Source organism: Athene cunicularia, assembly GCF_003259725.1.
Source record: "Athene cunicularia isolate RWA chromosome 3 unlocalized genomic scaffold, athCun1 chr3_part1, whole genome shotgun sequence".
NCBI lineage: Eukaryota > Metazoa > Chordata > Aves > Strigiformes > Strigidae > Athene > Athene cunicularia.
This window is the reverse complement of record NW_020799097.1, coordinates 79,782,934-79,795,806: the sequence shown is the minus strand read 5'-3', so window position 1 is coordinate 79,795,806 and position 12,873 is coordinate 79,782,934. Positions and strand designations below refer to the sequence as shown.

At 44.1% G+C, this 12,873-nt stretch overlaps 1 protein-coding gene across 1 annotated transcript in view; it reads right to left on the bottom strand.

Annotated features, from left to right (window-relative positions):
* Positions 1-2,620: 2,620 nt before the first annotated feature.
* PGBD5 (piggyBac transposable element derived 5) overlaps positions 2,621-12,873 on the bottom strand; it is a 41,887-nt gene continuing 31,634 nt past the window's right edge. The window contains exons 5-6 of the mRNA XM_026844355.1: positions 11,647-11,752; positions 2,621-10,171 (exon numbers count right to left, since the gene is read on the bottom strand). Of these exons, the coding sequence (XP_026700156.1) occupies positions 9,976-10,171; positions 11,647-11,752 (302 nt within the window). The 3' untranslated portion in view covers positions 2,621-9,975. The remainder of the gene's footprint in view (positions 10,172-11,646; positions 11,753-12,873) is intronic.

Genomic DNA, 12,873 nt, shown 5'->3' with positions numbered 1-12,873 from the left:
ACTAATACCCAGTCTAAACCTTCCCTGGCTCAACTTGAGGCCATTCCCTCTTGTCCTATCACTTGTTACCTGGTTCAAGAGACTCATCCCCAGCTCTCTGCACCCTCCTCTCAGGTAGCTGTAGAGGGCGATAAGGTCTCCCCTCAGCCTCCTCTTCTCCAGACTAAACACCCCCAGTTCCCTCAGCCGCTCCCCGTACGACCTGTGCTCCAGACCCTGCACCAGCTCCGTTGCCCTTCTCTGGACACGCTCGAGTCATTCAATGTCCTTTTTGTAGTGAGGGGCCCAAAACTGAACACAGGAATCGAGGTGCGGCCTCACCAGTGCCGAGGACAGGGGTCAGATCCCTTCCCTGTCCCTGCTGGCCACGCTATTGCTGACACAAGCCAGGATGCCATTGGCCTTCTTGGCCCCCTGGGCACACTGCTGGCTCCTGTTCAGCCGGCTGTCAATCACACCCCCAGGTCCCTCTCTGACTGGCAGCTCTCCAGCCACTCCTCCCCAAGCCTGTAGCACTGCTGGGGGTTGTTGTGGCCCAAGGGCAGCCCCCGGCATTTGGCCTTATGGAAACTCCTCCAGTTGGCCTCAGCCCATGGCTCCAGCCTGTCCAGGTCTCTAAAAAAATAGTAAAATAAATAATCTCTAAATACAAGGCAAAGGAGAAAAGGAACCTGTTTCTTGGAGGAGCTGATTGTGTGAAGGATCCAGACTGCCCTACAGACCAGCACATTAAGGTTTGTCAATTCAGATATCTATATGTTGGAAAGATTTCTGAGAGCTTTGCTGTGTTGAACATGTCAGGCTCTCTTGCCCTCCCCTTTTTTGATACTAGCTAAGAAACTTAAGAAAAATAGTCACCTCCTAGAGACTGAGTCCATAGAGATACTAAATAGATCAAGGGGCGTGCTGCTTGTTGTTTCTGTTAATGTTTTATTTTACCTTAAAATCTGAAATTTTTTTTGGACAACTTAGATGCAAACTAAGTTTCTTCCTGCGGAAAACGCATTACTATGAAGAAGCACCGTGTCAAATTAAGCACGGCAGACACCCGACAGATCACAGCAAGAGGTCAGTGTTGAGCCACACTAGCACATACCGGGAGGATGCTCTGCAGCCTGGTCCCCGGCCGATGGCTCTGCAGCCACCGGGGAATAAAGGCCGCAGACCCAAGGCGTAGGGGACATCTTTATTGTGATTGTGGGCAAAGTCCCACTGTAACCCCACTTATGTGTTCTCCTGCAAGGTTTCTGCTCCCTTTGTGGACTGAGGTTTTAACCAGGTTGTAGTAACTTGTCGACGTGGGGCTGTGAAACAATGATGCATGTCTGGTTTTGCCTGCAAATGCCACTTACTTGGCATGCAGATCATGGTTTTGGTGGGTACCAAGGGTGGTACAGACAAAACTTATGTCCAGAGAAGGGCAACAAAGCTGGTGCAGGGTCTGGAGCACAGGTCGTACAAGGAGCGGCTGAGGGAACTGGGGGTGTTTAGTCTGGAGAAGAGGAGGCTGAGGGGAGACCTCATCGCCCTCTACAGCTCCCTGAGAGGAGGGTGCAGAGAGCTGGGGATGAGTCTCTTGAACCAGGTAACAAGTGATAGGACAAGAGGGAATGGCCTCAAGTTGCACCAGGGAAGGTTTAGACTGGATATTAGGAAGCATTTCTTTCCAGAAGGGGTTGTTAGGTGTTGGAATGGGCTGCCCAGGGAGGTGGTGGAGTCCCCATCCCTGGAGATGTTCAAGAGTCGGGTTGACATAGCGCTGAGGGATGTGGTGTAGTTGGGAACTGTCAGTGTTAGGTTAATGGTTGGACTGGATGATCTCCAAGGTTCTTTCCAACCTAACTGATCTTGTGATTCTGTGAAGAGTCAGACCAGTGAGGTCAAAGGGCTGGTACAGCTCAGCAGAGATATCTGAGAGCTGGGACAGCCGCCTAAGCCCCTGTTTCTATCTCCTCCCCACCCTGAGGTGGCTGTAAAGCACCACTTGTAGCTGTTGGGAGGGCATGGCAGGGCAGCAGTCCTCCTTGCTATGCCTGTGTGCAGATGATGTTGAAAGGCTTTTTAAACTCAGTTCTTTCTAAATAAAATGCCTTTGTGCTAAATGTCTGGATAAAGATGTCAGGCTTTTTGTCTATAATGGTCTTACAGTGAGAACCTGTAATTTATTTAGTGGTATTTTCTCCATATTCTTTCACTTACACACCCAAAGGACTACCAAACACCTTCCCTACCTGTTCCAGGAAAGAATGAGACAGAAAAGCAACCAGTAATATATCTGACTGTATTTCAAAGTTGTTGATTGTAAACAAACTTTGTTGAAGAAATAAAATCACATGACAAGATATCAGAGTGATACTATAAATCCATTTTGTTATTGTTGCCACACTTCACATTTTTGGAACTCAGAATTTAGCTCATGGTGTACAAAACTTGTAAAAATTTATTGCAAGCGTGCCTTTGTGTAGAACAAAACTGGTGTCACAAGAGTAGTTCCCTGTCCCATGCAGGAACACAGTTGTGTATCTCTTACTCTGAAGAGGTCACACACCTGCATTTCCTGAAAGACTTGGCTGTTACAAAATTGCTCTGAGAAGTGGTTGTTTGTTTTTTTCTTTAAAAAAAAGAGAAAACCAAAAGCAACTGCAGTGTATGCTTTACCTCTGGAATCTACACTTTCAAAGGAAATCTTCAGATTTATAAAGAATATGGAACTTTGCAACAGAATTACAGTCACTGATGTTGTGAGCACAGCCCGCTGGAGTCATCCTGAAAGTACTCAGCCAGCTAAGGCCCATCTTTGCATTTGGTACTCTCACTGCATTTGATGGAAGGTAATTTGCACATACTGAAAAAAATGAAAACAAAACGTAGACGGGGAGCTTCCTTTTCCAGAATCCCCACTTTTCCTGTTTCTACTGTGGCACTTACTCAGACTGCTGCTTCCACACTGCGCTGACATGCAGCAGTGCTTTGACTCCAAGGTTGATGACTACTGAACACGTATAGTATAAGGAAATGCATGGAGTGAGGCCAGCGATGCAGCTGAAGCAGGGTTTATGTTGCTAAAGCAGCTGTGCAGACTAGTGGTGTTAAACAGCAGCCTTTTTTAATTTAAAGGCAACAGGGGAGGGGAGTAGGCATGCTGGAAGGATGAGTTAGAAGGGATCACCTGGCTCCTCTCCCTCTGCATGCCCAACCTCTGAGCTTTCCTCTGCCTCCTCAAGGCTGCTACTCCCCTTAAACTCCTCCTTGTATCAAACTGTGCTGACCAGCCTCACCTACACAGGATCAGATTAATCTCTGGCATAAATCTGAGTTTTGCTGTCTCTCATCTCACCCCAGATCATGGGGTCAAGTTATTTTTAATTTCAGTACTGAAATACCAGGCAAAGAATTGGCTTACAACTAGAAGAAAAATCCAGGTTGCAAATGTAAGTCCAAGAGACCTGCAATTTGTTTTTCATCAAATGAGCAAGTCCATTTCATAGAGAGGTGTGAATTGTTCAGCAGTCACATTTTGCATACACCTTGACACAGATTAATTGGAGAACAAGACCAAAAAGTTACTTTGACACCAAGTGAGTTGGGGTTCTGGATAGATGAACCTAGTGTACTGGGCTTTGCTTTTTGGTTTCTAGGCTTTTTTGGTAATTAGTGAAAACAGGACCAAATGCTCTGAAGTCCAGAGCATGCTGTAAATACTTGAAGAGTGAAAGCATCTGCCAGCTTTTGTTTTAGAAACAGAGTTGCCAGGGCTGGAAGCAAACTGTATGGGCCTGGCATCTTCCCTTCCCTAGTAAAACTTATAAGACCAGCTTGAGTAGAAAGTCTGTTTGTTCAAGAAGCATGGACGCCAAATTGGACTCATCTCTCCCCTCTCTGTTTATCCAATCAGGTCCTGCACATTGTGGCCCTACCGGTTGGCATTACGGTCCTTTCCCACTAGGTTCTTCATCCAGGTCTCCCATGCATTCAAGGGTTGTTGCAGTTACATCAAACGAGCACTGGTGACGCAGGGTGACATTCTCATGGATAAGATTTTTGCACTACACATCGTGTGGACCACCTTGACATCTAATACAAGCAATTATTACTTCAGAAGAGCGATACAAAAGGGATTTACCACTTAAGGCCTTTTCGTGATACCTAACAGCTGTTCACCAGACCCATCAGAGTGGAAGGGCTTAAAAAAACCCAAAACACCAAAAGACTCCCCAGATCATGTCAAAGGCCCCTCTTTGACAGTGATACAAAGCTGAGGAATGTTACAGCCATTCCAATGGGAGCAGTGGGTGTGGTGGCATGATACCTGTTTTGGGTCCATATGAACCTGACAGGCAGCACTAATGGGGCAAAGCAGGCAACACCTTCACAGTGATTGCAATTGGTATAGGCTTCAGAAACAATACCCTGTTTCATCTGAGATTTGTGAAATAGCAGACAGGATCAGCAAAGTAATACTTTAAAAGTAAACTGAAAGGCCAACTCTCTGTGTGGTCACCTCTTCCAGACTGACAAAGAACCTGTGAGATGATTTGGATGTTCTCTAAGCCCATGGAATGAGGGAAATAATGGAAAACATAAGGCAGGGAACTTCTTCGGAACTAGATTACTGAAGACACAGAGCCATCTCTCAAAAGAAGAGGAAGAGGCCCTTTTGTACAAAGCACAGATATTCTCAGCTGTTCCCCAACAGTGAAATGATGATATGGGGGCTTTTCCAGTTCATGCTGTTTCTAGAAACAAAGGTAGGTTTTTACAAGAAGGATTATCTATCAAGTAGCACTGGTGATAGGCTTGCATTTAAGCAGGTGTGATCTGTCTGTGCAAAATATCCTAGTTAATGACAGGCCAAATATATACATGTTTTGAGCTTAGAAGTTCCTTGCCTTTGTGAAACTTTGCTAACAGTCCTTTGACACCTCAGTGTTCTCAACCAGACTGAGATGAGCTCTTGTTTTACAAACACCTCATCTCACATCAGTCCTAGCAACAAGAAAGTGTCATGGCAAACTCTACAACAGAGGTGGATGGAAGACTTCATACTCCATCTAAGCCTCAGTGACTTTTCCCAAGCCAGTAATTATTCATCTGAATTCCACATTGGTTACTGGACTATAGCAGAACTTCAAATTCTCCATTTATCTCCTCTAAGCTACTTTAGACAGGTTGGGCTGCTATGTTTTATCCAGTTTTCTCTTGCCTTCAGTGCAACTTGGTTTTGAGTCATAGCAGCCTATATGGAGTAAGGAACATGTGCTGAACAAGTCCCACAGCCCTTACTTCAGGGTGGAATGATGCTCAGCGTACTTTCATTTCTAGTTTGGAAAAGTGCATTTGAACAAGAACCAAGTCACTGAAAATGCAGACTTAATCAGGAGGAGTGCAAACTGTACTTTACAGTTTCATCACCCCTTTACCTGTGCTGTGCCTCGGTCTCTTGATTAGGGGAGCGGAAGCTCCTATTTGAGGAGCTAATGATGTCTCATGAGTGCCGAGGTTGTTAAAGCACTTTGCAATCCTTGCATGGAAAGTAGCACAGATGCTCAGAATTACCAGTGCAGCAAAATTCCCCCCCACCACTAAAAATCAGCCCTAGGACTAGGGGACTAAGACATGTAGGCTGGAGGCTTCTTTCTCTACCCACCAGCTCAAGACAGTCTACTAAACAAATGTTAGAAGGAAAAAAAACACCTCTTCAAAAAAAGAAAAAAGCAAGCCACAGAAGTGTAGCTGGAGGTAAAGAATGAGAACACTGTTTTGAGTTGCTGTCCTTAATGTCAGTCTGGAAACAGCTAAACTCATTTTTCTCTAGAAATTGTCTGAAGAAAACAAAGTTGTACCCATTAGGAACACTGAGACTTCTATAAATTTGGATTCTTGGACTACCTTGTAAATGTAGAAGGGTTGGGGCTAGAGAATTGAAATGGAAAACGGAGATGACGTTTCTTTAACTTGTGCCCTAGTGTCAAGTGCACAAATGGGCTGAAGTAAAAAGTGGCAGAGTTTCTGCAAGCCCTTGAAGCATTTTTCAGCTGAGGCAACAGCAGTGGAAACCATTTCACAGTGTCTTCTAAGCTCTAATGAGTGTTGTATTGCACACTGGGAAAATAAATGGTTTCCAAGAATGGATTGTGGCACAACAGACATTTCTTGAAAGAAGTACTGTGCATAGAAGGTGGTCAGTATGTCTTACTGATGGTCTCAGTTCTCTGAAACAAAGTTTGCATACGATAAATAAGTAATTTTCAGTTTTCAGAAGTATGTGTGAATCAAATTTCAGTTCCGCAGGAGAGAAGCAAGGCTTGCTGCTCCCTTCTTTACTTCAGCTTCAAACTTTTTTTTCCCCTCCCAGAAAAATTTTGAGACATTCCTCTGTGACCTGGTTGGCATTTCCACTGCATTTTAGCTACTGCTGAGCTTTAAGATCTCTTACCGAGATTGTCTCAAGGCTACAAAAAAGCCCTTAAACAACCCAAACTTGCTATCATTTCACAAGCCATTGCACAATTAACACACACGCACACACTATAACTAGCATCCTTGCACTACTTTGAGACTAATCCCCCCCCCCTTTTTTTTTTTCCCCCTTTAGCTAGGAAGAAGCTTTAATGTTACAAGCAGGTGGGGAACCAAATCTGAGCAAGCCAGTTTGCAGTAAAAGAAATGCTACAGAATCTGGGCTGCAGTTAACAAAATTTTGCCTTTTAAAAATGATTCAATTTCTTCCTTAATGACTTTGCCTTGTTTGTAGTAACATAGAGAAAGTGCAAGATGCTTTTTCAACAAGGAGAAATCTTAATTTTCCCCAACCCCTATCCACTCCCAGTCAATAGATGGAAAAGATGAGGTGGGATTGTCATCTGTAGATATAGACTATGCTTTGGTGGCTTTTGATTGTTGGCTTTGACAGACAACTTTCAGGCATTTTGTACATATAAATATATATAAATATTTTCGTTTACTTATGGAATGTTTGTGCATGTTTAGGGCACCAGTTCAAAATGATGAGGGATGGTTAAGGCTAAGAAAATGAAATCCATTGCAAAGCTATAATTTTGTCTTAATTTTTCTCCTTTACAAAGGAGACTAAAGCATCTTCCCTGTAATAGTCAGCCACTGTGTAATCCCCCATCAACACCAATTCTAGGGAAAACTACTCAGGACCCAGTCCCTGAGGCAAAAAGCTAGGACCTCATGATTTTAGCTTAAGTAATCCACATAATTAACAGCATACATTAGTGGAAAGTCAAACACTCCAAGGTTTTGGACCTACTGTCACCTGAAAAAGAAAAGGCATTTTCTGTATGGGATGGCCTAGATCCAAGCCTTTAAGCATACACAGTAATGTTACAATTGGCCAAGGGCTCCAGATCTATCTCAAGAGGCTACGACATAGCTGGAGAGTGCTGTGCTTATTCCTCAGAAATGCCAAGTGGCTCCAAGGAGGTCCTGCAAACCTCCCTCTCTCTGCTGGGGGGCATGTACACCCTGAAAAGGCTCCAGCATTTCAGGAGAATGCAAGGAAGCTGGGCTCCCAGCAGCTACTGTTCATTCAAGCTGTCCCATCAGCAAAGTTCAGCCACTTTTCTTACTGCCCTAATCTTGACAATTGTATAAATTTACAGGACATAATGAACTTGTAGCCACTCTTACTGTCGCAATATAGGCTGCCATTGCCTGAAGAGGGAGCAATAAGAACACCATTTGCCTTTAGGTACCTCTATGGAATTCCCTAAAAAAAAAATTGAAACTGTGGGCTTATATTGCTGAACATTTGTTTTTCATGCCTCACACAAGCTCCTTTCTGTCTTTGAATACTTACAAGCTGACAAGAACCAGCTCACACACTCATTCTGAAGAGGGGTGGTCTCAGTTCTCTGGAGGGCCAAGAAGTTTTGAACTCATCCTTGGGCTCCTACGCAGCTTGGTATTGCCAAGGACTAGAGTGGTACAAACCACCTGCAAACCCACTGCTGTACATCATGCAGCAGGCAGAGCAGGATGTGCGGGACAGTCTCCAGGCCCTGTGGAGCTGGCTGTCCCCTCACTCTCCCTGCAACCAGCTGAGATCTGCCTCTAAGTCTACTCAAAAAAACCAAAACAAAAAAACAAAACCAAAAAAAGAATTTGGTGGAAATAGAAGGATGTCAGTGCAAGGATGCTCTTTGGGCTAGTCAGTAATTTACTAACCCCTGCTGGATTCTTCCTGTTATGATTTACATGCTATGCATTTGCACATCACATAATGATGAAATCTGGGGAGTTCTCAAATTTCTGTTGGTTACCCTCTATTGTCTCTTGCCAGATAGACACATATAACCTCGTAAAGTTGGCAGTAATAAAGAAATCAATCAATCCCTTCATTCCTCTTGAATCAACCCAAGTCATTCTTCAGTAAAACTTTTTGGGCTTGGGGACCTAAAACCAGCTGGCCCTCTAAGCAACATGGTTTCTGCCCTGTAAGTTAATGCAGTGCTGTTTGTGTCCATCTCTGCTAATCTTTAGAATACAGAGTTTTTTGCTGATTGAGTTGTGGACTGAAATCAATAATGTGTAGAGGGCAGAGTAGTATTTCACCTCAGTATCAATTCTCCCCTGTTTCAATCATACCTCTCTCTCTCAGCATTGTTTTCCAAAACTTCATCAGCCTTCAGATTCCACCAGCACCAAAAAGTTACGTTTCAGCCTTGGGCACCAGCTCGTGACAACACTTGTCCTCTACAGTGTTACTCAGGGCAGGAGAACTCTTTGGGTTTGCTGTTTTAGTGAGGTTTAAGGTCTGGTTGCAACTGGACTTCTTTCTTTGAGTAAAACACAATACTATGTTATTTTGCTAAACATGTAACCTGCTTAATTACAACTACAGTGACAAGCCCTGAATTCTAACAGGACAAATTCCTATGGAACACCCCTGCAGTGATAATGGGAAACACACTGCTATTAGTGACTTATTTTTTTCTTGCCAACTGTGTGCCAAATGAAGTTCTAAAATGGACAAAAAAAGTCTTGACAATTAAAAAAGGAAAAGAAAGAAATTGTTGTTCCTAAAAACTTAACAGTCCATTACATTAGATTTTTAAGCAACATTTAAGATACAGTTGAAATCAAGAAAAAATATAATTGTTATACTCTGATTTCTCACCTGTACACCAACCGTGGCAGTTAAGATGTGAGGCAGTATTACTTACTGGTTTACTCACTGTTAATACTTACAATATTACTCACTGTTTGTGTACAAAATGTTTCATCCTGGCTAAAAAAGAAAATCAATGTAAAGTATTTCCATTTTAAATTCATTAATGTATTTGGTTTCTCCTACTTCTGCTGTGTTCTAACCAAAAAAAAAAAAAAAAAAAAAAAAAAAAAAAAGGAAAAGTCTTAATGGGTCCTCAGTTCCTGGCTGACTGCCTGTGGAGGTTTTGTTTGTCAATAGGCTCGCTTCAGTGTTCGTGCACCTGAACTGCTTTGTTTAGCACACTGGGAGGACAGCAGTGATGCCTTACAGGATGCTGGCACTCTCCACCACAGCCCATGGTGCAGACTTGTGTTGTGTGTCTCAGAATTGAGTAACTCCAAGCAAGGTATAGAGTTTTCTCTAATGCCCGCCTAGGACTGCTGAGCTATGTCAGCTTATGACAAGCTCTTAGCCCAAGAGGAACTTTACAGTATGACCCTGTTCAACAAATAGTATTGAGATGACAACTAATTTAAGTCTGTTTCTGGTATACAGATTCACACAGGGCATTCACATATGCAATTTCATGTCAGCTTTTCCAGTGGCACTTTCTGCAGGACATGTTTACATCCAGCTGCTACTAGGAACAAAGTTTCCACCTCTCTAGTGGCATCACTTGGCATTTTTGGGTAAGGACAGCACTGGTGGTATCACAAGTTCCTTGCTTTGCTGTTCCAGGTGTGGTATTATCTTCTGCTTACCCTCCACCTCCTGCCTATGCCACCAAGAACAATGCATCAATGGGAGGGTGAGGTGTCTTCCAAGCCCAGAAGCTCCTTTACAAGTCTTTCACCAAACTGTGCACGGCTATACCTTGTCACATGGTAGGCCTCTGACATTTTGTAGAGGATGTAGGCATTGTTTATAGCGATGCTGATGGCAAACCAGAATACTTGCTGCCAGGTCTTGTTTGGTTTGTGAGAAATGAAATACCTAAAAAGCCAAGAGAGAAGGGGAGGGAAAAACACTGTTCAGCCAAACTCTTGCAGCTGGGATGCAAGAAATAATCCCAAAGATCCTGCAGTCCCAAAGGGCAAGCAGGCCAAGGACTTAAAACCTAGTGAAAGCATCATCTTAAGAAACATTGTACAATGTATTTCACAGTCATTTACAGTTAAGTTGCACAACTTTGGAAATTTCTAATAGCGTCTAAAATAACAGACTTCCTTGCTCTCGGATGCAAAACCTCAGCAACACCTGTACGACACCACATAAGAGTACCAATACAAACTCCTTGAGCTCACCTGTGACAAACATCCTCGTGATGGCAGCTATGGGTCTGAATCCCTTCAATTTGTAACTAAAAAGCCCTCATGCACATTACATTACAGTTTAGGGAAGACTGCTGATGCTTCTCTTCTTGTTTATCCCTATTCCATGCAAAGAATGATTTCTGCTGCTGTCAACAGTAGGTGGGAGGATGTGGGAGTACAGCCAGTGTGTGTAGTGCTGTTATGTGGAACACCTCTCCATGAGGCAAGATTAGAAAGGACTGACATCCTTATATTTAGGTTCTGACTAATTCTAGGACCACCAGAATATTCGCTCTTCAGTCACAAGATTTCCCACTTTCCTACTTTTCTTTCATTATTTTTGTAACCATTTAAACCTCACCTCTTTTTCATATTGATTTCCTCAGACCAGATCCCAACATCAGTCTCCAGTAGCCACCTCCTCCTCTTTCACCTCTTCTACTGAATTCTTGCTGCCTTGCCCAGAACTGGCTTGGAAAATCCCCACTGCTTTTTCTCTCCTCAATTTTAAGTTCTTGAAATCTGCACTTCATCACTATTCCCACAGCCAATCTTCACCACTGCTATTCTCACTTATTACTGTTTCTACCTGCTACATTAGGAGCTAATGCTGAGGACCCCAAATGGAATTCAGGAGCCAAAAGATCTACATTTTACTCTCCCAGATCACGTAGACCTGCTTTACATCCACAACTGAATGTCATTTTCTTCAGGCTCCAGGTGACAGAGTATCACTGGGACAGATAACCACCTAAACACCATCTGCTGATAGCAGTGGAGAGCTGAGCTAGCCTGAGACTTGTCGGACTGGTAGATCTCTGTTGAATTCTCTATTTAGCCTTCAATTTGATGTGGACAAGAACATCAGCCTGCTGACTCATCTTCCCAACTTCTTAAAAGTCATCTGCAAGATTCTAAGAATGTTAAGTCTCAAGGGGTTTTTGACTGGTGGATGAGTAGATAGCAATGCAGCTCTTGCCCTTGTGCAGAGCCAGATTCAGATCTTTGACTGAAACAGGATTTTTCTCAGAGATATATTCTGTGAAAGCAGGATTGGCCCCTCAGTTGCAGCTCACCATGGAGAATTCAAATATTGCTGCAACAAAGAATGAGAGAAAGAAATACATGCACACACACCCCCATATCCTTACTTACTTGCTGTATTTGTCGTCGTATTTGCAGATATAGCTAAGGTGAGCAGCAAAGGCTTCAACTGCCAATGGGCATGGAATTTCTCCACTTTTTCTCTTAATTATAACTCCTGCATCAATTAGAAACACAACAGTTTTAAATCCATATCATATATCTAGCAAAAAGATACAGTTTCTATATATGGTTTATTATAAAATAAAACTTATTGGCCGTTTCTGACCTAAAACTGGGAAGCTATCTGTCAGAGATGCTAATGTCTTGGGTTTTTTTCCATTAGTCATGCACTGAACAGCTTATCTCCACCCTTGGGGGCCAAAAGAAACAGTACCTCCACTCCACTGGGTGATAATTGACAAAGAAAAGAAAATACAAGAAGCAGCACACTGGCTAAACACAGTCAAGACAGAGGTGATGCTGGCGGGTGAGTTGAAGGAGCCACAACCACAGTATCTTTGAAATGAGAAACAGCCTGATTCACTGCTGAGGGGAGCCAGAGCTCAGATGTACACTTATGTTGCTCAGTGGAGCTAAGTACACATTTCTCTGACTGCAAGTGATGTTTCTGCACCCTCAGTAAGTTGCAGATGACACCAGGTTGGGTGAGAGTGTTGATCTGCCCGAGGGCAGGGAGGCTCTGCAGAGAGACCTGGACAGGCTGGAGCCATGGGCTGAGGCCAACTGGAGGAGTTTCCATAAGGCCAAATGCCGGGGGCTGCCCTTGGGCCACAACAACCCCCAGCAGCGCTACAGGCTTGGGGAGGAGTGGCTGGAGAGCTGCCAGTCAGAGAGGGACCTGGGGGTGTGATTGACAGCCGGCTGAACAGGAGCCAGCAGTGTGCCCAGGGGGCCAAGAAGGCCAATGGCATCCTGGCTTGTGTCAGCGATAGCGTGGCCAGCAGGGACAGGGAAGGGATCTGACCCCTGGACTCAGCACTGCTGAGGCCGCACCTCGATTCCTGTGTTCAGTTTTGGGCCCCTCACTACAAAAAGGACATTGAAGGACTCGAGCGTGTCCAGAGAAGGGCAACGGAGCTGGTGCAGGGTCTGGAGCACAGGTCGTACGGGGAGCGGCTGAGGGAACTGGGGGTGTTTAGTCTGGAGAATTGGAGGCTGAGGGGAGACCTCATCGCCCTCTACAGCTACCTGAAAGGAGGGTGCAGAGAGCTGGGGATGAGTCTCTTGAACCAGGTAACAAGCAATAGGACAAGAGGGAATGGCCTCAAGTTGAGC